The sequence below is a fragment of the Microtus pennsylvanicus genome, chromosome 10 (assembly GCF_037038515.1).
Source record: "Microtus pennsylvanicus isolate mMicPen1 chromosome 10, mMicPen1.hap1, whole genome shotgun sequence".
Taxonomy (NCBI): Eukaryota; Metazoa; Chordata; class Mammalia; order Rodentia; family Cricetidae; genus Microtus; species Microtus pennsylvanicus.
Genome location: NC_134588.1, coordinates 94,993,598 through 95,019,485, shown reverse-complemented (window position 1 = coordinate 95,019,485; position 25,888 = coordinate 94,993,598). Strand labels below are relative to the sequence as shown.

The window sequence follows — 25,888 nt, the reverse complement described above, 5'->3', positions numbered from 1 at the left end:
GCAATGTTCCTTCTTTTCCCTGCTTCAGACTCAGTTTACTTAGACAACACAAGCCCCTCCTCCTGTTGATTTTTTGCTAGGGTGAAGATTGCTGAATGAATAAAGAGAAAGATGCGACTCAGGCCCTAACAGTCAAACCTTCCTGCAGTGGTCAAGGCTTGGGTCTTGGGTTGTGTGTCCAGTTGTGAACTTGCTATACACTCTCCACAATGGGAGGGCAGGGATACGGTGTGCCATCTAGGCATGGCAGTACCTTTCCATAATACCAAGACTTGAGAGAAAGAGGCAGGAAGGAGATTGTAATGTCAAATCCAGATTGGGCAACAGTGAAACCTCTGAAGAAAAACAAAAATAATATTGTCTCCTAAAAACCTTAATGAAAACACCTTTGGCCTATAATTATGTTAATTGATGGAGAAGGGTCTTCTGTCCTTTTGTTACTTTCATTGGTCAAATAAAGAAACTGCCCCTAGGTGGGTGGAGTAGACAAAACAGAATTCTGGGAGAAAGAAAGCAGAGTCAGGCAGATGCCATGGAGCCAGCCGCTAGGTCAGACATGCTGAATCTTTCCCGGTAAGCCACGACACTGTGGTGATACACAGATTACTAGATATGGGTTAAACGAATATGTAAGCATTAGCCAATAAGAGGCTAGATATAATGGGCTAGGCAGTGTTTAAATGAATACAGTTTCTGTGTAAGTATTTCTGGGGTAAGCTAGCCATGCGGGAACCGGGCAGGATGAAAAGCAGGCCTGCTTGCCTCATCACTACAGTTAATGATGACAGTTGTAGATGGATTTTTCTTTGGGTGGGAAGCTCACCAAAACGTGACATAGAGACTTGTTATTAATTATGAGAGCTTGGCCTTAGCTTCGGCTTGTTTCTAACTAGCTTGTATAACTTAAATTAACCCATATTTTTAATCTATGTTCTTCCATGCATTCGTTACCTCATTTCCACTTTGTCCATCCTGCTTCCTCCGTGTCTGGGGGGCATCTTTCCCTTTTTCTTCTCCTGAGACCTCTCTGTCTCCAGAAGTCCCACCTGCCTAGCTATTGGTTGTTTAGCTTTTTATTAAACCCATCACAGTGGCACATCTTCACACAGTGTCAAGGACTATTCCACCACAGACAGCTGCTCCTGATAGGTGTTTCTCCTGCTTTGCCTGTGTTCTTATCCTCTGGCACCCCGGAGGTGTGGGTATCACTACCGCTTATGGTTTTTATGGTCTTACCCACAATACATATTGTTTCACAGATGAGGAGACTAAAAGATGCAGTTCATCGTACAGGTCATGGATGATAGAAGGGATCTCTTGTGCTCATTCTTGCCGTAGTGCCCAGATGCTTGATTTTTGTCAGTATTGCTGGGTTTGGAAAAATCATGTGTTTCGAGGAGGCCTTGGGAGATAAGAAAATCATCCACCCTGTTCCGTTGAGCAGCTTCAAATTGCATTGGAAAGGCCTAGGTCCGGGAAGCTGCTTCAGTTGGTTAGGTGATTTGCTGTACAACCATGGGGACTTGAATTCAGATCCTCAGCCCTGTGTAAAATCTGGGCACAGCAGCACATTCCTGCAAGCCCAGTGGTTGGTGTGGGCAGCACAGGAGAGTGCCCAGAGCTCACTGGCGAGCCTAGTGGATTCATGAGCTTCAGAGTCAGTGAGAAGGCCTCCAGGAAAAACCAGTGGGGCATGACTAAGAATACCTGACATCCACTTCTGACCTCAGCTTGTGCATACACACGCACACACACATACACGTGCATACGCATGAACACATGTATACACACATACACAAAAAATTCTAAAAACGCTCTATGGCTCTATTTATATATAATCTGGTTATTTGATAATGTTTATTGTGATATTTGGCAAAGCGTAGTTGTTTGTATTCAACAAGACTAGCCAGAAGGCAAAGGCTGACGCTCTTCCTGGGTCCTGAGTAAAGCTTCGTGGTATGACAACATAAGAAAGACCTCCTAACACAGTGGTTCTCAACCCTCCTAGTAGTGAGAACTTTAATACAGTTTCTTGTGTTGTGGTGACCCTCAACCATAAAATTATTTTCATTGCTACTTCATAACTGTAACTTTGCTACCATGATGAATTGTAATCTAAATATCTGATATGCAAGGTATCAATATGTGACCCCCCTGAAAGGGTCATTTACCCCTAAAGGAGTCGTGACCCACAGGTTGAGAACTGTTGTTCTAGAACCTTCAGCAAGCTATTTAATCCATCCATTCATCCATCCATATACCCATTCTTTCAAGGAATATTTATTGTGTTTCTGCAACATGCCAATTGACTTTCATTGGTCTATTATTGGATAAAAGCTAGGCGTCAGATATTGGGATGTAAACCTGATAGATCCACAAAGTGATAGAGGAATGATCAGCTGACCCTGCCTTTCCACGCTTCCCGGATTGAAAGGGGGTGTGAATCTTCCTCAGGCCCTCCCTATTCCTTCCTATGTCTCTCTATCCTATTCTGGGCTCACCAAATCCTCTGTGATTAACTCTGGCCAGCTGAATGTTGGCTCTGCCCTCCAATTCAAGGCTTAACTTTATTGGTAGTCTCGAAAGGGTCCAAGTGCAATCAAAAGATCCCACAACTGCCAGCCTCTGTTGGAAATTTTCTGAAACTTTAAAGATTATTTTGGCTGTTTGTGGAGGATGAGCTAGAGGAGAATTGAGGCAGAGGAACAAACTGGTAGAGTGTGATTGGATCCCAGGAAGCAGACAGAAGTGTCCTGGACTAAAGAGAACAGAGGAAATATACATATTCAAAAGCACCTGTTGGGACTTGAACTGGTAGAAATTATTTAATATATCAGCTATGAGGGTTGAGATGAGTAAATATATCAAGAATGGCTGTCAGGACTTCCCTATGAATGGGAGAGTACAAGCCGTCTACATCTCCCGACACGGGAAGTTTAGTCGAGGAAATCGCTGGCTTGCACTTGGGGCTGACTTGAAGCACTGTATGATTTAGTGAGCTCTGCTTTGCGTTTCCTGCATAGGCAAGTAGTTAGGTAGATTTAGGTCTGATTTCTGTGCGTTTCAAGTACAAAGAAGAGTCAGGGTTAAAAGTACAGTCTGGGAAGTTACCAGCCTCTAGACAGTATTTGTAGCTACAGAACTGGATAGGCTCTCGCTTCTGAGACTTAAACCATATGGGGAATTAAAATACAAGACCAAAAATCGGACATGACAGAGGGGAGAGGCAGTGACAGTGAAGCGTGCAAGTGTGTGCTGTGCCCACAGTCTGTGCGCATGATGGAAGTGTTGGGTCAGATTCTACTAGTTCAAAACCACAATTATGAAGTTCACGGCTACTACTGAATGAGTTGGTTAGACAGTTGAACAACTAATTGCAAGTTGATGTTTTTAATATATTAGTAATTATACAAAAAAATACTGTCAAATTTCAAGTTGAAAGATAAAAAAATCAGGCTGGATGAATATGTGTATGTGCACACACATGTATACACATCCCACTTTATATATTTTAGGCCACAGAAAATGTGACAGGGAAAGAAATGACAAATGTTTTCCATATGATGTGAACTACAGGAAAGCGAATATACCAGCCCTAATAGCACATGCTGCTTTCATTTGTCATTACCAGAGATAATACAATCCTACCATAAGATCAGAAAGCTAACGCAGCAGGAAGCCATAACTATACTAATTTTATATGGAGAAAAATTTCAAACAATGGAAAACAAAAGCTGGCAGAATTACAAGGAGAGGTGTTTAGCTGGAGATTTGAACACTAATAGAAGCCACAAGAAAAATCAATACGAGTAAAAGATTTGAGCTGTGAACAAACACAGCCCAAGCAAGGTATGCAGAACACTTCAACATGTGCTCACTCTTTCCAACTGGGATATCCTAAAAAGTAGTCAGCCTAAAAATTATGACCTATAAGCAAACTCAACATATATCACAGAATTTCAGTTATGCTGAATATATCCTATGACTGCAGTGAAACCAAGTTAGGAACTAGTAGAAAAATGATAACTACAAAACTTTCATATCATTGGAAATGAAACTTCCTGTTACTTATCATAAAAAAATGCTTGACCATGATCTCACAATGGAAATAAAGAATTTTTTTAAATTTTTCTATAAAACAGTATACCAAAATGTGTGGAATACAGCTGACGGTATTTAGATGGAATGGGACTTTCTTAAACACCCATGTTCTAAAACAGGAAAAGCTGAAGAATCGTCACCCATGAATCTATACCAAGAAAATCCTAACCTCAAGAATGCAGCAGAGAAGAAAAACTATTAAATGCTAATTTTAATTAAGTAAATGCACCCAGAAAAATTCAATTCAAGCAAAGTTGATTTTTGAAGATTCTGATAATTCTGTAACCCATTCGGTAGGTAGACTGCTCAAGAAAAAAAAGAGGAGGTGTGGAGAAGAGCCTTGCTGATAGTAGGAATGGGAAAGAGGAACATCACACAGAAAGATCAGGAATTTGAGGCGCTTAAAAGCTAGTGGGAGGCTGTGCAAATGACATGGGCAAACACCTTGGAAACTAAGAAACTGACACGGGAACTAATAGAATAGAGAGTTGTCTCCAGGACAGCTTTGAAAGATAAAGGATGGTGTGCGTGAATCACAGGGCTCTTGATTGGCCTTTGTTTGACTTCTGATGACTGACTGCAACTGCCATTGGAATCAATAGAGAGAGTGCAGAGTTGCTCTAGGGATTCCTGTGTCCTAGTCCGCACCAACTGTCACAGCCTAGAGTCATCTGAGAGGAAAACATCAACTGAGAAATGCTGCATTGGGTTTGTCGATGGACTGTCTTGATTGGTAATTGATGTAGGTGGCCCTAGCCCACTGTGGGGAGTAACATTCCCGGGTCTGGAAATAAGGGAACTGAACCTGAGCATGAGTGAGCCAGCTCACATGGTTCCTGCCTCCAGGTTCCTGTCTTGAGTTTCCACCTTGTCTTCCCTCTATGAGGGAGCCTGGCCTGAAAGTGTAAACCAAAATAACCCTTTCCTTCCCTCACAACAGCAACAGAATGAACTAGAACACCTCATGGGGAAGTGACTAATCTACATGATCAAGGCCATTGGAATCGTTTGGTAAATTTCCAGGCCTTAGTTGCCGTGTGGAATACAGAGGATGAGGCAGAGCCCCTGGCATGGGCAGATCCCTAGAAGACGGATGGAAGAGTTAGCATCCAGTGTAAAGAAGCAGCTGTACCACAGGCAGAACATTCACCATGTTCCTTGTCCATTAAGAATGTCACACCAACCTGAAGATACCTTCAAACTACTGGAATGAGTGTATAAAAAAGATATGTGACATCCTGTTAGAGGCCCAGCATAGAAACCTGACAGCATTGTCCTATAATATTTATCAAGTAATAAAGCATAGCTGCCCTTGCTCATGGTTGCCCACACTAATTTTCATAATGTTTCAGAGGTAGCTTTTTCCTTGAGTTTAGAATGCCTGAAATGAGGCTGAGGGACTAGAGCGGTAGTGGAGCTCTTATCTGGCAGGAACAAGGCCCAGAGTTCTACTAATGCCCTACTAATGAATTAGTGTGTTGTATGAAAGATAAATATCTTCAATACACAGAGATAGTTTACAATTATAATTACTTTTCAATTTTAAAAACATAAATAGCCACAATTTTTAAATGGGATCAGAATGTGAAGAGAAAAAAATGTTTCTGGTTGGATAATACTCTTGTACACTGTGAAAATTTCTCAAATGCTGATTGGTCAGTAACTAGACAGAAAGTAAAGGTGGGGCAACCAAACTGGGAGAATTCTGGGAAGAGAAAAAGCAGAGACACAGTCACCAGACAGATGCAGAGGAAGCAAGATGAGAATACCTTACTGAGAAAAAACACCAAGCCATGTGGCTAAACATAGTTAAGAAGTATGGGCTAATTTAAGTTGTAAAAGCTAGTTAATAATAAGCCTAAGCAATAGGCCAAACAGTTTATAATTAATATAAGCTTCTCTGTTTTTATTTGGGACTGAATGGCTATGGGGTTGGGCGGGACAGAAACTTCTGTCCACATATGCATAGGAAAAATAGAAAAAAATAGAATCAACATTTGTGTTTAAGCTTTGGTTGACTTGTCTCCTTGTCCTATCAAAACCCTCTTTTTAAGCCTACCCAGCACTAGGAATCCCCTTACTTTCCTCTGTGTTTTATATCTCTTCACTGAAGACCTCCCTCTTCCCCAGATCCATGGCTCTTGTCCTGATCCCTGATCTCTATGGGCACTCATTCCAACTTAAACATATAAATTTAAAAATGTAAAGCTAGTATTTACATAGGAGAAAGAATATATTGCCTTTGCTTTCTGGGCCTAGGTTACCTTACTCAGTATGATATTTTCCAGCTCCATAAATTTTCTCGCTGATTCTATAATTTCACCTTTGTTTAGTGACAAGCAGTGTTCTGTTGTGTCTATCTGCCACATCTTCGTTATCCCAGTCACCAGCTGGTTGACATCTAGGCTGTTTCTATGTCCTTGCTGTTGTGAACAGAACAGCAATAACGTGCATATCCTCCAAACTCTGTCACACGAGTCCTTTGGGTGTGTACCCAGTAGTGGTGTAGCTGGGTCATAGGGTAGTTCTATTTTCAGCTTTTGGAGATGCCCTGACACACAACAGTCTGCATTCCCGCTACCAGGGAAGAAGGGACCACTGCTCTCCATTGTCTCACTAGCGCTGGTTGCCACCTGTCTTCTTGACAGCAGCTATTCTGGCTGGTATGAAATGAAATCTCAAAGAAACTTGAATTTGCATTTCCCTGTTGGCAAAAATGTAGAACAAATTTTAAAGTGTTTATTGAACATTCGTAGCTCTTCCTTTGAGAACTCTGTTCATTTCCACGGTTATTCCTTTTGTTCATGTTGAATGTCTTGAGTTCTTTGTGTGTTCTCGACGTCAATCCCCTATTAGCGAATGCAGGCTTATCACCCATTCCATAGGCTGTCTCTTTACCTGGTGGATGATTTCCTTTACTGAGCAGAAGCTTTCTGTTTCATGATGTCCTACTTGTCAGTTGTCAGCCTTACTTCTGGAATGGCTGGAATCTTGTTTAAAGACTCCTTAGACCTATATCTTTTCTGCCGTTTCTTTTGAGAATGCAATTTAATTATAATGTTTCCATCTTTCCTTTCTTCCCTCTAAATCCTTTCACGTGCTTCTCCCCCCTCCCCCCATCTCCTTCAAATGCATGGCCTCCTTTTTAATTAGTAGTGCATGCATATAGTATTTGCATATACATGTATATCCCTAAAGATAACCTATTGAGCCCATTGTACCCATAACTTGTAAAGTGTGCCCTACCTTTTCCTCAAGCAGTTTCAGACTTTCTGGCTGCATGCTGAGATCTTTGATTCACCTGGAGTTGACTTTTGCGCAGGATGAGAGGTAAAGATTTAGTTTCATTCTTTTGCATATAAACATCCATTCCCCCCACAGTTTGTTGAAGAGTCTATCTTTTCATCAGTGTGTATTATTTAAAAAAATCATTGAAATGAGGTTTTCAAAGGCTCTTACATTTAAAAAGACAAAAATGGGCTGGCATGGTGTCTCAGCGTGTAGCGGTGCTTGCTGCCAAGGCTGATGTCCTGACCTCGATCCTTGGGAGTCACGTGATGCAGCAGAAGGAAAGAACTGACTTCTGCAAATTGTATCTGACCTCTGCACACCTGCCACGTAAACATACAGAGCAAGTAGATGACTGTGGTCAAAGAATTCAAGATAAAAATGAAGATGAAGAATTATTTTATGTATTTCTGATTTGGATGTACTTGGTTTTGGATAATTTAACCTATAGGTTTTGTTTCCTCCTTCATAAACGTGTGTGTGAGTGTGTGTGTGTGTGCACATGCACACATGTACATATGCATGTGCTTATGTGTGATATGTGTGTACATAAACTGATAAAAAGCAATTTCTTTCTATTCAAAGATCCTCATAGCAAGCCCAGGAATAAATAATGGGAAATCAGTAGGATCTGAGACCAGACGCCACTTTGAGTGAACTGGTGGGTGTGAAAGCTGGAGAAACCTGTACCCACACCAGCCTGAGCACAAGTCTGACTAGTGAGCCCTTTGAATCTTCCAAATTGCCTAGAACTCTTTGTCCTGCAGGGCTGGTTCCCAGGCAGTTAAATTACCAGAGTCAGCATGGCAGCCGATGGTAGCAAATCACCTTCCCTGTCATTTTCCTGCTCATCCAAATAACTACGCTGTCAGGTCTGGGAAGTCACCTAGAAGCCCTCCAATGAGATTTGCAAACACTCAGTTGTCACTTGGAAGTGACATGTGGCATAAGAAGAGAACATTGTGTTCAGGTGTTTTCCTTGTGCTGTTTAAGTTTTTGGTATTTGAGTTGAAAAGAAAAATCAAAGACTTTTGGGGTCTTATAACTGCTGGGGACTCTTAAAAGGTGAAGTTTTTCTTTTTCTTTTTCTCATTTTCCTAATATAATCAAATACGTGGTCACAGCATTGAAAAAAATAACCATACAGCTAATATTCCCCCGTTAACATTTTCTCATATGCCAGTTGCTCTTTTCTTCTGCATATGCCATCCACGTGTCTATGTATTTTTGGCAGGTAGGTGCCACAAAACAACTTAAACTAAAGGAAATTACTTGCCTCTGATTGAAAAGAGATTGGCGTCTATAGACAATTCTGCATGTTACCTTAGAGATGGGGGAAACAGGCTAGCGTTCAGCTGCGTTTGGAAAGGAATGTTTGTGCCCCAGCAGGTTGCAGAGATGTCACTGGTTTCCCTGGTTTTTCTGTGGTGAGTGAGCAACAGAAAAGCAGCAACCAAAACATGGGAACATGCTCAAACTGTGACACTAATGATGGACGCATAGGCTGTGTTGCATGTACAAGTGTGTAAGAGTAGCATTCCTCTGAGTACTGTTGCTAGGAAAATAATTTAGGAAATACAATGTAAATATTGACTCAAATGCTGTATATAGGCTGCACTTATATAACTACTTAATCAGTACTATTGTTTATTTGAAATTCTAATTCAACCTGAAGCTTCATTTTATTCTCCTTCATCTGGCAGTCTTGGTCTGGGTACAAGCAGAGCACAGGTGAGCCATGACAGGTACCCAGCAATAAGTAGCCAAGAAAATAGGAGCTCTAGTCACAGAAGGAGACTCCAAACCCGTGCTCACTGTCTGCTTGGGACACTTAGCAGAATGACTTCCATTACTGCAGAGCATGTCTGGAAGGGCAGATTAGAATTAGAAGTTATACATTAATAACCACCAAATGAAGCTTTTTTCTTTCCCTGCCACCCACAGAAATATTTTTATTTACCTGTTCCATCACATGAAATATGACAGATGCAATGCATTACTCATGCATATTTTCTGCAGGTGAAAATAACAGCTACCTCTGGTATTTGTACAGAATTGTGGAGTCTGGTCATTTCTTTACCTAATCCCCTCACTATTTTTATTCTTCAAACATTTGGAAGGAAATTTGCGAGTAATAAATTTAGGGGACTCTCCTGAGCCATGCCAGGCTACCTCACACATGCTCTGTTCATCACCTCATCAGCAACAACAGCTTTGCAGTGCTCGGGTTTTCCTTATTTTTATCTGGGGTATCACAGCTGTCAACTTTCAGTAGACTGTAAGATAAATTCTTTCTCAACCCTTTTCCACCTAAAGGACGCTTTGCAACCAGGATCACATTCTTTAAAGTGGGGAATTGAAGAAAGAGAAATTCAAAGTTGGAAAAAATGGCCGCCAGAACCTATGGCTAAGTTAGTTTAGTCTGATATTTGCCCTCCTACCAATAGTGAGCCTGGATTTTGGAAGCAGGTGATGCCCCCCCTCACCTCTCGCCTTGTAGAAAATAGTTTACAAAGACTATACTCAGAAGTTGTATTTTGTTGAAGATCAAATATTTCCCATGGTGTAACTCTCCCTTTATATCACTTGGTAATATTTAAATTTTATTGACTTAAAGCAGAAGGCTTATAGGTTAGTTTGGGGAAAATATATTTTTCCAATACAAAGGTAATTTCTTCTGGAGACTGGGAAATAGTAGCTTACATCTTGACTAAAGACTTTTATTTTAAAATTTAAAAAGAGTTCCACAAAATATTAGACCAAATGGGAAACTTGTGAAAACAAATACAGAATTTGGTCGCTGCGGTTTCTGTTAATTTCCATCAGGGCCCTCTGAAGCATTTCTTAGAAATCACCTGTTTTAAGTAAAGAAACTCCCTCAATAGTTTAGTGATGTTATATTTGATCCTATGCCTCTAAAATATGATTATTGTAACATGGAATCGGTAGATAGATAGATGAGAGAGAGAGAGAGAGAGATGGATAGATGGAGAGATAGATAGAGAGATGATAGATAGATAGATAGATAGATAGATAGATAGATAGATAGATAATAGATAGATAGATAATAAAATCATTTATGTTGCTTTTACTCAAAATCTTTGTGAGCAAGTATCTTATAGCCACACATCACATGTGGCGTGGCTTATGCCTCACAAGAATTCATTTCTAAAAACAGTGGAAGCTGAGAAATCTGAGACGAAGGCACCAGAAGACTTGGTGTCTATCAGGAAGCCACCTCCTGGCTCATAGATACCACGAGTGTCCACACAGGGTGCTAGAGAGGACATTCTTCTCTAAGAACACAACTCGATTTGTTTCTGACCCCATTCAGACCAGGGCACCCACCCACCCCAGTCCCTTCTATACCTCCCTGAGAAATGTTGACTCTCACACAGTGGTCATGGAAACCAGAAATGGTTCAAGTTCTCTCTTTCTCCTCAGTGGTTGTTTCCTGGAAATAATTTCTCATTTTCTACATAGACAGCCAAGAGGGAACTGGATGAAAGGACCACAGTTTACAGTGTCCCTCTCTGGGAGGTGTGTGGCAGGGAACTCTAGTCCAGAACAGCCCTTCACTGAGAGGGAGCACAACACCAACAGCTCTGGGAAGAGCAGGGAGTTCAGCAGGTTCTTGACTTTGGATTATTACTTGACCTAGATTGAAGGTATCTCTATTTCCCTTCATAAGACAAATTCATATGTTCTCATTCTTCTCCATGAAGTCTCCTCTCCCCTCCTTTCCCTCTCCTCCCCTCTCCTCCCTTCTCCTCTCCTCCCCTCTCCTCTCCTCTCCTCTCCCCTCCTCTATTCTTCTCTCTTCTCTTCTCCTCTCCCCTCTCCTTCTCCATTCCCAGAGTCCATATCCTTGGTTCTCATTTCCTTTCCAGTCCTGGGAATGTTTTCTATTTCAAAGTTCTGAGTTTCTCGGGCTGAATGAAGAGCTGGGAGCTTCCTGATTATGCACTCAGTTTTCCTCAGGGTGTGGTGAATCGACATTCATCATAAAGGATTTGATTTTAGAACTTCAGTATCTCTTTTGGCTGAGTATGATTAATTTGCCGAGTGAAAGTAAAGTGTGTGCTTTGATATCTCAGTAGCATTTGACGGAGGTGTAGCCACACGTGGCCCTTCAACAGAAACTGATTGTATGCCTCCAAATGTGGCTAAGTCAGAGCTCCATTTCCCTCGGGAGACTGACACTCTGATTAGGAAGACAGTGCTCAACAAGGAATGAAGTTGCTTTTGAGGATGGTTACGGAAAACAATTGCACATGGATTCACAACTCAGAGCCCTTCCTGCATGCACCTGCCTCAGTCTCTTAACATAGAGACCCCATGATGGCTTCCTAAGAAGTCTTTTCTCATTGAATCCCCCTTTTTGGAAAGAAAACGAAGGCACAGGAAGTTAAGTGAACTGCTCAGAAACTTAGCTACTCAGTGGGAGACGCTCAAATGAAGAAGTCTGACATGCGGGTCCTTTCTTGAGTCTAAAACTAGCCAGAGATGTCTTCCATATTTATTGTTTTCTTCCAAACCTACCTTCTCATCTCTCTCTCCCATCTTGTACCAATCCCTTCCCATAAAATCCTTTCATTAGGTTTATTGGTAGAAAACTATAAACAGTAGATGAGTTTAGGTATGTCTAGTGCTAGCACATCTAGAGAGTTGCCTATGTCTTGCTGTGCCATCAAGTTTCAAGGAGACCTCAACAAGCCAGTAAATTCCCAGGACACACATCTTGAGGTGGTAGATTAGATGCCTGACCCCTTTCCTTAAGTCCTTGCTGTCTGCCCTGTTATCTGTCTCCCCAGTGGCTGGCTTTAGCTCCCCCATCTCCACAGTGACTTGGTTCTCGGTGACATCTGGGACTGCTTCTTCACATTGTCCTTATCTCACATGTGATTTCATTTTTACCCTTGGCTGCTTCACAGAGTGTTTCAATATCCCCGTCCTTGCCCTGGTGTGTGTGTGTGTGTGTGTGTGTGTGTGTGTGTGTGTGTGTGTAAGATTAATAGGAACTCAGAGCTAATGGGCACTGGGTGGGTTTGTAAGAAACCTGGGCACCAAGCCACCAAGAATTTAGGGCCCTTGGAGCTGTCCACAGCTGTCAGGAGAAATCCCCATTCACGAGATACAAGGTTGGCTGAAAGGAACACAAGGAAGAAAACCTTTTTACTTCCCTTTCCACAAATTCTGTGAGAAGTTGATAAAGAAAGCAATTCCTATCTCATTTGCAGTGGAACACAACATTCTTGAAAGAAGAATAATGTTGAAACTATTGGTTTTCAAAGGAAGGAACAATCGAAATGTCAACATTTGGGAGTTTTATTTAAGTCATGTTAGTAAGTACTGTCTAACTGTCTGATGTCTCCTTTTGTTATGAATTTTGGCTTGGAATGGAACCAGCATTGAAGTTTAATTTAACCATGCTTCCCACATACAAAGGCTTGTTCTCCTGTCTCATTTCCTTCACAGTACTGGGGCCTTTGCTGCTTGTTAGGTCTGCTCTGATCTTAATGGAGGTCACAAGCGATTGCCTACAGCCATAGACAAAGAAGAGATGCTCACATTCATTCAGTCATTCCATTTGTCTGATGTTTCTTTTCATGTCTATTGGACTCCTAAAGCCATCATTGTGCTCCCTCCTTGAGTTAATGAGCAAAACCTAGACTTTAAAGATATATCATCTTCTCCTTCCTTCCTCCCATCCCTCTGCTCCTCATCCCTCACCCTTATTCTTTCTTATTTTCTTTTGACCTTTAGTTAAGGATATTAAATCTCTTATAATAAGTTTCACACATTACCACTTGTAAGAGTAAAGTCTCTATAGTTATTAGAAAAGATTGTCATGTGATTCTGGTCATGATGCAAGCAGAGTCCCGACATGGCAGTCAAGACCTGGGGTCTGGGCTGTGGATGTAGCTCAGTGCCCTATGTTTGCTTACCACATGCAAGACAGTGGATTGGACCCCAAGCACTGCAAAAAAGAGAAGAGGAGAGTAGGGGTTGGAGGTATTTCCCACTGTCGCGTCGGGCAAGTCACATCCTTCCCCTGAGAATCATTCTCTTGCCCTTGTCTTAGATATAAAGCTGGGAAATGAGCTAATTCTTCCATCCAAATTCTAACCAGACATGAGCCTCTTTAGTTCCTAAGATCAGACCAGGTATGCCCAGGGCAGCATAGCCATACAAAACGAGCTAATTCTCCATAATTCTTTGATGTCTTTTTCATTTAAAGCACCATGTGAGCATAGTGGGTTTTAGTAAGACAGTCGTGACTGTTAGCTTGTAGTAATCAAGCTTGAATGGCATTAAACACGCATTTAAAGATTAAAATCTAATGAGTCTCCCTTCTAACAGGGGAATATAATGGCAATGCACGTATTATAGTTCCGACCACAGTTTTCCCCAGTAAAATTAAATTCATCTACCCCAAATTGCACAGATATAAAATCTTTTCATTTGTAAATAGTACCTAAAATTTTATTAGTTCCTAGAAGAATTTGTGTTTTGGTTAGAAGAACAAAATTACTTTCAATCCTTTTTACAAGCACAGATTCATTTGTCCTCGGTTTTCTGGTCTTTGTTACCATTAAAAATTACATGACATAATCCCTGCATGTTAGCATTTTGATTTGTCCAATTCACCCCAACAGCTTCTGCGACCTCCATTGGCAGGATATGGTGTGTGAAGTCTGTTTTCTTTTTTTAAATCAGCTGTTTGTGGGCTTTTCAACTTAAAATATTTTATTTTTCAATTTTTAGAGATTTTGCTTTTTTTATAGTGTCTCTCAGTCTGATTTTGGTTCTCTCTAGAACTACCATGATTGGATTATGGAGAGAGCGATAGTGGCTTCTCTGGTTACTTTGGCTAAAAACCTGTCACAAACAATTTAAAGAAGTAGAGATTTATTGGGGCTGATAGTTTTGGGGGACACAGTCTATCAAGGCGGGGCAGCACAGCCACGGGAACAGGTGGCCATCTTGTCACATTATGTCAACAGTCAGGAAGCAGCAAGGTAACAGGAAGTGAAGCAGATTATAAAATTTTAATACCCATCCTCAGTGATCCACTTCCTCCAACAAGGCTCCTCCTCTTAAAGGTTCTACCAACTTCCTACACAGGGTCACCAACTGGGGACCAAGTGTTTATACACATTGTCCTAACCGGAGACACTTCACATTCAAATCATATCAAACATCTCTGTCAAACTCTGCCATTTCTTACTTGGTGCTTTAGTTACCATCTTTTCCCCTTCACAAATTTCCTGCTTTGGAGGGAATTTCTTTTTTTTCCCTGAGATTTTCATTGAGATGTTAGTTGACCCAAAATAGTTCTGTCATGCACTGACTTTTCAATCAGAGTTTTAGTCTCTCAGTGTCCTGGGTTGTCAATTTTCACATAATCAGAACATTTGGATCTGTGCTTGTTTCCAGTGCTGTCAATCAAACAGTTGATTGCTTCTACTGAATTTTAAAGATTCCAAATCATGAGCACACCTTTAATCTCAGCACCCAGGAGGCCAATGCAGGTGTAGCCTGTCAAGAGCTGCGTAGTGAGACCCCGTCTTAAAAAAAAAAAAAAGCAAAAACGTTCCAATCACATGGCTTTTGTCTGTTGTGAAAGAACCCCGGGATTTTTAACTGAGAAGAAAGGTTAGTTTTGGCTTTCAGTTTGGTGGTTTAAATCCAGAGTCTAAGTCTCCTGCTCTAAAATGAGGAGTGAAGGCTAGAGCTAAGCTTCTTATCTCAGGTTGTCCAGGAGGCAAGGAAGGGCTCCCACAATCCCTTCACGTGGCCAAATATCCTTCCGTCAGCCTCACTTCTCAGAGGTTCCATCAGCTCCTAGTAGCTGCACAGGGCAGTGGCCAATTTTTACCATGGAAGCCTGGGAGTTCTAAGTGTTTTATTCTTAGATTCGTTTTTATTGTTTTAAAATTGCTCTGATTAATGTCCCAGTGAATGCTTGCCTCTTCCATTAATCTGAGAAAGGTAAGCTGTGTGACTTTGCTACTTCGGGAGCATCTAAACTGTTGAAGTATGAAATAATAATTAGAGCATGGCTTTATGCGGGAGGAAGAATATCCTAGTGGTCAGGAAAACATGTAGGAAGGAAGAGACAGCTCCTAAAAATTGCCCTTGTAAGTCCAAATCATAAAACAAAAGACACTTTCATGAGTCACCTAAAAATTGCTCGTTGTGATTTCAGGATATTTGAAGAGATGTTGGAACTGCAGTGAGCTCTTCAGTTTCACTGTAGATGTGTATACATGTATTATGTACATACATGTGTGTATATGTGTGTATGAATATGTGTACATATGAGTGGTACATAGGTATGTGAGTACGTGTGTGCATATTTGTGTATAAATGTGTATACATATGTGTGGTAAGTATGTGTGTGTCCATACATATGTGAATGTGTGTGCATACTTATATATGAATATGTGTGTATGCTCATGTATGTACATATATGTATGTGTTTGTGTACATGTGTGTATGTGACATATGTGCCATGGTGTAAGTGTACAGGCCAGAGATCAATCTTGGATGTTGGGGCTCACACTTCACTTTGTTTGAAACAGGGTCTCCTGCTACTCTGTGTCAGGTGAGCTGGCCCATAGCTTTCAGGGAGTCTCCTGTTTCTACCTCTCATCTTACTATGGAAGCACTGGAATTGTGATGTGAGATGCTGTGTTTGACTTGAGTTGGGTTCTGGGATTTCAAACTCAGGCTGTTAGCTTGTGTGACGCATACTTTGTCCACTGAGCCATCTCCGTTGAGCAGGATCCACTCTTTCCACAACTGGGGTGTTAACTGATACTTTCCACGTTTCCGCCTCCCCCTTACTGAATGTATTGAAAGCAGAGATGTGTGATCATGGGGACACTTACTCTTCAGTGTTCCCCGTTAGTCTTCAAGCCAATGAATCCCGTATGCTCTGAAGTAAACTGATTAAGCCATACTGGGTAACGAAAGTGAAGCTTATAGGAACAGACCGACTGTGGCCCTTTTCTGAAGAGAGGATGGATTAATAAGATAGAGTCTGCCACAGACCCGACTCTCGGAGAACATCTGAAAGATTTTCCAGAAAACTATAATGACTGATGAACCACACGCTGATACATGTTGGTTCAAAAGCCAGAGACAAATGTGTTTTTGTAATGCTATTTGGGACCCAAATATACGTGAGAAAACATGTTAGAAACGGGAAATGAAGGACAGAGAATTTTGAATATGATTGTAGGATTAGCAGGGGCACAGGGTCAGGCGCGCGCGCGTGCGCGCGCACACACACACACACACACACACACACAGATGATGATGACCTCCTGTGCTGATATTCAAATTCTGCTGTGCCTGGTGGCTCCTCCCCTGGGATCTATCACTCTTCCATGGCTCTTCTTTAAGGACGGCTAAAAGCTAAGGACCACACACCTTTGCTTTCAGAGTGAAAATCGGAAGAAAGGCTAAGCTGTTCCACTCTCAGAGGACATCTGTCAGGGTGCTCCTGTCCCCACGGATCCTTCATCCTTGTCTCACGGAGACAGGAGGCATGGTTTGCATTTTCCCTAGAGAGGGCAAATTCATGGTGTAAATCACATCCCTCTTTTCGAATATCCCAGCAGCGTCCTTATCGTGCAGTGTTGCGTGTTCCTGGTAATCACGATTCTGACAAGGAAATGTGTCCGTGAGATGGCCTCCTCATTAGCACTGAGTATCTGAGGGCAGAATCGCTTAGTTCACTAAATACGTACATGGAAGTCTGCTCTTTGAAGAGAATTGACTTTAATACATTTAAACGCCCTTGAATCGGAATGATCTAATGCTGTCAATGCATTTGGGATGGCAATGCTTCAAGACATGACCGTGGATTATATACACCACATTCTGATTAAAGCAACTGGTCACATTCAGCTCTTGGAGTAGGTTTTGGTTCCCCCGCTCTTTGAACAGTGTTGGTGGCAGTTTACTGCTCTGGGTTCCATCCCATTAAGACCTGGATAATCATGGTTCGAATTAAGAACTATTAAGTAAAGGGCAAGAAGAGGCTAAATCTAAACTACGCAATTAATATGGTAGGTGGGGAAGTGAAGACAATGGAAAGAGCAGATAAATGAAATAAGGTATAGGAAACATCAGCCAGTTGGTTTCCTACTGGGACAGGTGAAATGGTGAATTGACATTCTTTTAGAAATTGCAAAATTTTATTACCATTATTCCATAATAACGAGAAGAGGGTGTGTACTATTCCTACCTCACCAATAGCCAGAGGGAATGGGGTTTTCGTGCTGATCTGGGCAACTTTAGAAGCCATGGTCTTGCCACGATGTCCAGAGCCTCCTCTGCATAAACACGAGCAAATCCTTTTTCTTCTTTTAGGGTGGGGAACAAAGTAGCATCATGAGAGCCTTCACCACCCCAGCCTCATGCAAATACCTGGCTTCCCCAAGTCTCCACTGTAGTCAGTAAGCCTATGGGTGCTTGTAGATGTCCGATTGCCAGTGGGAACAGGGTCTGGGAGTGGAGACTGACTGGTGTCTGCTTGCCCTCCTAGGAGCTGAGGTGACATACATGAACATGACCGCCTACAACAAGGGCCGGCTGCAATCGTCCTTCTGGATTGTGGACAAACAGCACGTGTATATCGGCAGCGCGGGTTTGGACTGGCGGTCCCTTGGACAGGTAATCGTCCCATCATCTCTAAACTTAACAACTGTGGCCATCAATATGCCTGCCTCCGGAGAGCACTCAGACACTTATGGCTTTTTTTTTAAATTTGTTATGCCAAGGACAGCACCGAGGGGCTAGGAATTCTCTGTGGCACATGGGAAAAGCTGGCATCAGGTGGGATAACTGGAATTGGGAGATCGTATTAGTACGGTCTGCTTTGCCTATGTAGCTGTGTGCCTCTCAGACGCCACTCTTTCCTCTGTCTTCTTAAACCACTCTGTCTCCTGCCCACACTCTCCACCTGGTTCTCATTTTGTGTAGTGAGACAGGAAAGCATGCTCAGCTACAGAACTGGCAAGCATGTTCAGGTACAGAACAGACAAGACACTAAGGTATAGACGAAATGAGCAGCGTGCAAAAAACAAGCCAGCAACCCAACTGTTTTCCTCCGCACTGAAGAGATGGCATACAGCTAAAAGAAAACTTACCAGGTTTGTTATTGCTACATTAAGGAGAAGGTGAAGAGAAGACACCATCTGGAAAGCAGGAGGGTTTTAGGAATCTGTCACATGACCGTTTACCATCCCTGTAGCTTCCCTGTACCAACTGCCACTCACCCAGGACTTCTTTCTCATTTGCATCGAGCCCTTCCTCCTCTTCTCCACACCTGAGCACAAACACTGCCTCCTGCCTGACCCATCTTTCCCACACCACCCTCAGTTTGGGTGCCACGTTACTGTATGTGAGGGGACCAATAAAGAAACTACCAACATGGCTGGTTCATGATTGGGGAAGGTTTTTACTGTGCATCAGCGAGAGAATGTATCTGAAGGCATCTGGAAGAGTCCAGAGTAGAGAAAAAAAAAAGAAGAGGACTGGACATGGCTGGGGTATTCTGTGTGAGAATGGAGAGTAGTGGGGAGAGCCCAGTAGAGATAGCAAGGAAGGGAAATGGTGAGAATAGCGGGGGTGGGGTAAAAACCTTGCCGATGAAGAAAGCAGGACCTGAGGTTAGAAGGGCCAGGAAGCAGGTGTGGCAGCTTTGAATGTATAGGTGGTACCTATGAATAGGAACAGAGGGAGCCTGGAGGCAGGCATGAACTTTGATATACTGATAGGTGCTACAGATATATGTCAGTGAAGAGCCATGTGTCCCTTTTAAGCATAGGCAAGGGACACATAGCTTTTGGTAGAGGGGAACCTGGTTCACAGGTTCCCGAAGAACCATGGCTGTTATCTAACAGGCAGACATCCTTCTATAGCTTGAATTGAGCCTAGACTGACATTTCTGGGCTCTTCCTAAACCTAACAGATACTCTACACTACGTCACAGTCATTGAGTGTTCCTCTTAAACAAAATGAACCTTCCAAGAGTCATGTTCAGCTAAGGCCATCAACTTTCCATTCTGTGAAGTTTTCTAGGGAAATCCACTATTGCTAATAATGACCTTCTTTAATCTATGCCAAGTGAAAGAAATGAAAGAGCTGTTCTTTCAGCTCCCATGCGTTGTGGGCCTTCTCTGCCTGGTTTCTAGCTAAGCACAGGAAGCTTGTAAATAATTCTGCCGTCTCCTCATTCTACAACAAAAGAGACTCCATAAGTCAGCTTGAGGTCATGTGACCTTCTAGGAGCTGGTGAAGTTGAAATTCAAACCTACCCATTAATGCTGAACTTTTCACTTTTATTTGACCTTCAATTTCTAAAATTAAGCTACACTTAGCAAATAATAATAATAATTTTTCCATTACTTTGTTGGGGTGGGAAAAATCATCAACACAATTCTTTCCAAAGACCTGTTCACTTCCAACCAATAGCAAGGCCTTGGTGATGTGATGTGGTGGCCATGGAATGACATCTAACTGTAACTCATGACTGAAGCTCTACAATCTCCCTCCATCCCTGGGTTGAATTTCAAAGACCAGGAGGGTGTGTGTGTGTGTGTGTGTGTGTGTGTGTGTGTGTGTGTGTGTGTTTACGTCTGTATTCCTCACCTCCTATTGTTCCTTTAAGGACTCTGTAGGTTTCCTGTCCACATGGAGTCCTTAGGGAAGAAAGAGAACACCCCTCCATCCTTCCCTCTTCCTGAGCATCTCCAGACCCCACGGAGGAAAGGAAAACTGCAGCAGGAACAAAGGGAACAAAAGGCCAGCCAGAGAGGGAGGCTGAAAAGCAAGTCACAGCAGTCTCCAAATGCTCTGGAGGCGGGAAGCTGAAAAGGGAGAAGCTGGGGAGGGAAATATGAAAATCAGTCCTTTAGAAAAAGTTACATGTATAATCTTTGAACAAACCTTCTTAGCTCAGAGTTGAAAGGTGGGATTCAATAGGTCCATTGACATCAAGAACCTGGCAAGTCTGGAGAAGAGAGAGATTTAAAAAGCATTCTTTAATGCGGTTGCAACAAACAAGAATAGGCTGATTTAAACCCTGAGCATGAACACATTTTCATCTTAGCCACTGTTTTTTGTGAAAGGGATTAAAAGGTACATGTGTAGATAAGTTGGCTTTTGGGCAGGGGAAGGTGGGAACAGTGAAAGCTGGGCCCCAGTGAGGAAGATCCCAAAACTTAAGCAACCTGCCCAGACCTTCTGCAGCATGGGCAGAGAAGCACTTGACCTGCCTGGACTTTCTGCTGTGTGGGCAGATAACCACTCGACCTATCCAGACCTTCTAAAGTGTGGGCAGGGAACCACATGACTTACTCAGACCTTCTGCAGCGTGGGCAGGGAACCATGTGACCCACACAGACCTTCTGCAGCATAGGCAGAGAACCACATGACCTAACTAGACTTTATACAGCCTGGGCAGGGAACCATGTGGCCAGCCCAGGATCTATGTGATAGGTCGGATTTTAAGTTTTAGTCTCGGAGCTGGAAAGTATCTAACAGTGACTCATTTTTTAAGGTGTATGTTGTGGCATGTTATTTCAAGGACGTGGCCTTGGTCATTGTAGGGGAACAAACTTACACTTAAGCTTGAGAAAGTATAGGTTTTCTTTAAAAGTCTCTTCACTGTGGGATTCCACAGAGCCTGTGATATGCAAATGTACTTTGAGAGGGTGGGGAGGATGCAGCACTCACTCATCACCCCTGGTTGACTCTGAAACACTCTTCATGATGAATTTTCTAGATCCTTGGGGCCTACGCATAGGGACACCGAGGCAGGATCCAGCTTTGGAGGCTGCTAGGTCATTTACCTCTGACCTACAGAGAGCTGACCTCTGTAACTGAAGGGGTTTTATTGCCCCAAATTCCAGCAACTAAAAATCAAAAATAGTCATTAAAAATCACTTTTAAGTTGGTTATAAGGAGATTTCCCCCCTCGTCATTATTCCATAAATAGCACAGCATAGCGCCAGCTACCTATACAGCCTTTCCAGAGCATTCTCCGTGCACTGAGGATTGCTAGTAAACTCCAGAAGAATAGGGGTGGACTGTGTCAACACTGTGGCATTTCATGCGAGGGACCTGAACATCTGTGGGCTCTCGTATCTCACAAGAACTCACCTCTCTTCTTAGTTCTGCCTCTCTGCAGAACTCTGACTGATAGAGATGGTGAGTAAGAACTGGAAGAAAGATTTGATGGGAGAGAGCTGGCAGAGTGGTGTCCCTGAGACTAGTGGGCCGTGAGGGACGAGCCAGATTGAGCAGGTGGCACGGTTCCCAGCACCTGGAACTGGGCCACTAGGAGAGGACAACACTGTCAACAAAGACAGTCTGTCATCAGAGGGTAGTCCTGATGTCCAGTGGACTGCTGGAAAAGAAAAAACAGTAAGGAGATGGACCGGTGAGGTTGTTTATAGTGGGAACACTTGCTGACCCTAAAGATGCTGCTGTCTCCAGCAATGACCATTTGATGGACGTTGACATAAGTCACAGTCCTTCACCAAGTCCCATCACTGTTTTCGGATGTCCCTGTGGCCTGGAATTAATGAAAAAGTCACTGAGACCTAGCCAGTCTCTGAGCTCCTCTTCTGTGCATTTCAGTGTGTGAGTGTGTATGTGTGTACACATGTACACGTGTGTGTCGTGTGTCAGAGGACAGAGGTCAGCTGCAAGTGTTGTTTGTTAGAATGGCATCCACCAGCACCAAGCACCCCCTGGAGACAAGGTCTCCCATATTTATCTGGAGTTTGCCAGTTAGACGAGTCCCGAGAATCCACCTATCTCTGCCTTCCCTGCGCTAGGATTACAAGCACATGCTACCATGGCTGGCTTTTTATAAAGCAGATTCTGAATGATTAGAGATGGCACTGGGGTCCTTCGTGACTATACAGCAAGCAATTCGCTGACTGATCCATCTTCCCAGCCCTTGAGTCTGCTTTCTTCCCTGTTTGTACTCATTCAAGGAGAAAGTCAGAGGCAGAGTGCTAAAGCCCCATTGAGTTTGCAGTGGGCAAGAGTCATGGTGCAGGCCGCTCTGCCTTTCCTATTTGGTGCTAGTGCTGAGCTGATGTTTTTCTTAAAATTTACAGGCTTCTGGAGGCGTGTTTTAGCTCCTAGGGAAGGGGTGCACCTGCGATTCGGGGAACTAGTTATCAAGACCAAAATGTAAATGAAAAGGCAAAAGGCAATTCAACTGCAAATACAGCAGGGAATAATTAATACTCCTTAGAAAACATTTAACAAAGGAAAGCAAATAATTAACTCTTCTTTATTGGTTTAGAACTTACCTGTACAGCTCAGAAAGGCCGGGTTTTTTTTTTGTTTGCATGTACATTGTAAAGTGAATGAGGAGGTGGAAGTCCCTGCTTTTAATACAATATATGTATTAGGAGGCTGTTTTCAATAACAAAGGCATGCAATTTTTTCTGGAATTTCTATAGTGGCAGTTCTGAAAGTAATATTATTCAAGGCACCATAAATAAATCTTTTCTTCTCATCTCCTATGGGAACCATTCTTACAAAGTCACTGAATTGTCTCCTGCCTACGTTTTTGTGGTGACACAGGGGAACAAGAGATCATTTTTGCCTTTCTCCTGCCTTCCTTGCAAAAGCAACAGTCAGAGCATCATTTCTGAGTCAAATTTATTTCTGAGCTTGTCTTCAGTGTCATGTCCACCTTCACTTTCTCCATCTGTCCTAAATAGCAGGTCACCCGAGGTCTCCTAATAGGACTTGTCTTGAGATGTCTGTCCTGGTCATTTTTTAAAAAATTATGTTGTTCACTATTATTTTGTGTGGGGTGGATCATGTGTGCCATGGTGTGTGTGTGTATATGTGTGTGTGTATGTGTGCGCGCACGCTTTCATGTGTGCATCTGTCTGTCTAGGTCAGAGGTAAACTTCATGTGATCAGTTCTCTTCTTCCATCTTTCATGGGTTCCTGGGATGGATCTTGGTTCCTTGGGCTCAAGCTGTGAGGCAGCAAGAACCTTTACCTGCAGGGCCATCTTGTTGCCCCTTGATCATTTTTCCCCTAGATACATTCCACTGGGTTAAAGGTTCTGCTACATTATGATTCCCTTGAGTTGTTCTGCCTCTCATCAACCAAGCTCTGGGCTGTTGCTGGGTTTCCCACTCACCAGTCTCACTGTTCACATTGGTTGTTTCCTAAGCTGTCGTTCTGCAGTGAAACGCAGAGGTTGATGTCAGAATGGAAATTGACGTCTTTTTCTTGTTCTTGTAACTCTATGGCCCTGGGTGAGTTGTGCCACCTCCTTGAGTTTTCGTTTTATCATCTCTACAGTTGAACTAACAATAATGCTCTATCAAGTTGCTAGGGAACCGAATGAGTTTTTCCTGGCAGCACACCTGAAGCAGGAGGACTGTCAATAAACTGTGGTCATTGAGCAAATGCCAAGGAAACAGAGGCCAACAAGGGATGTTGGTATTAATGCCTGTTTCATGTCACCAATGATGGTGCCACTGATCTCTCTCACAAACACAATGGCTTTTTTAACATCATAATATGGGGATCAGTGGAACCATAGGGGCGTGACCCACTGTGAGTCACTGAAGGCTTTAATGTCCTGCCAGAGAGCTTTGTTTTTTAGTTAGTATCAAAGGCAATGCCCAGATGATTAAGCAAAGTGAAACAAATAGAGAAAATAGAGCTGAAGCCAGAGTTTGGGGAAAGTAGACTTGGGTTTTCACACAAGTTAGGCCAGTGCTCACAGGAAGTTGAGGCAGAGTGTGGTCACAATAGAGGAAAGTTTCAAGTGGGCTCTGGATGTCGAGGGTGTGTTGTATACACTTTGTTGTTGTTATGTCAGAAACAAAGACAGAAGCAAAGGAAAAGAGAAGTCACTGCTCAGGCTCAACACACTGGTGCTGATTGCTAAAAACAATGGCTCCTGGCAAGGACTGTGGCAGCCAGTAGAGCCCTGACTGGCTGCTGCCGGTTGGAGGTCAGAGTTCCAACTTTACTTGTGGCCTGGCTGTCTTCCAGCTATCTATTCAAGATCAGAGGATGGTTGACAACGGCCTCTTAAGTGCTCACCCCACCCACTGTCTCCCTATAAATTGGTTTTTTGGTCCCTGGGTATGTAGGAGCCCATACTGAGAGCCACCATAGATGTCCCCTGAATGTGCTTATTGACATGAAATCCCTGTGTCCCCTCAGTGCCTGGTACATTGATGTGGGAGGTGATGTATGCTGTGAATATGTCTTATTGCTATTGGTTAATAAAGAAGCTGATTTCAGCCTATGACTTAACAGAGTAAAGTCAGGCTAAGAGAGAGAGAAAGAGAGAGAGAGAGAGAGAGAGAGAGAGAGAGAGAGAGAGAGAGAGAGTAGGCAGAGTCAGGAAAAATCTATGTAGCAGCCCGCAGGAGACAGACGCCTCCACCGGAGCACACAGGAACCTAGCTAGTAAGCCACAGCCACATGGCATTATACAGATTAATAGAAATGGGTTAATTTAAAACATAAGAGTTAGCCAGAAATATGCGTAAGCTATTGGCCAAACAATATTGCAAATAATATCATTTCTTTGTGATTATTTCAAGTCAGGGCAGTCAGGAAATGAACTAACGGCCTTTGCCAGCAGCACATACTGAGTGTTAAAATGTGTTACTGGATGCATGCATGCCTTAACAAAAATAATCCAGTAAGGCTTAGAGCAGAGAACTGAATTAAGATTTGAAATTTCAGGGGGAAAAATGATTTCCATCAGTAGAAACAAGAATCTTGTGACACACATATTTCAAAAAAAAAGAACTATCCAGTATTGGCAGAATAAGCTTTTAGGAGGTGAGCTCCAGGACACCCACCTCCCTGGAATTCATTGGAGGGACAGTAAATGGTTCAGTATGCCTGGGCATTTGACTGAAGGATAATCAGAGTAGCCCTGGCTCCCTCATTCAAACTTACGAGTTCAATAAATGTGAGCCAACATCATTATCTTCATCATCATTATCACACTCCTGTCAGCAAGAATTTAGAATGCCACCACTTCCCTATCCTTTCCTACACAGTTGTTTAAAGATTGTTTAATATTCTGATATGAAGTCTTAATCTTTAAGTTACATAGGTATTATAGGTCAATAATCATTAATGTTTGCTATACTTTTAGTCAGACTAATTAGGTTCTTTAGATGCATAGAGACTGTATTCTGTATAGATAGGTTATCTTCAACCTCTTCAAAGATCTATAGAACATGGCATTTAAAAAACTTAGGATTCTGTTGACATGAGACATGATTGCTCCTGGCAGCACCAATCTATTCCTAAGTGTTGAACACCAAAGACATTCCACTTGGGGTTTGTTTTTTTCTTGGCACAACTGGCTTTTGGGCAAGGAACTGCTCATGCCTCAACCACTGACCAAGTGCACAATGTCCAGACTGGACAAGAAGGATACAAAAAAAAAACCTGCCAAACC

At 42.6% G+C, this 25,888-nt stretch overlaps 1 protein-coding gene across 4 annotated transcripts in view; it reads left to right on the top strand.

Moving 5' to 3' along the window:
- The window catches only part of Pld5 (phospholipase D family member 5), a 297,093-nt gene that overhangs the window by 198,204 nt on the left and 73,001 nt on the right, over window positions 1–25,888 (top strand). For all 4 annotated transcript variants that reach the window (XM_075989221.1, XM_075989224.1, XM_075989222.1 and 1 more), the window contains exon 5: window positions 17,951–18,078. In XM_075989221.1, coding sequence (XP_075845336.1) covers window positions 17,951–18,078 — 128 coding nt within the window. The remainder of the gene's footprint in view (window positions 1–17,950; window positions 18,079–25,888) is intronic.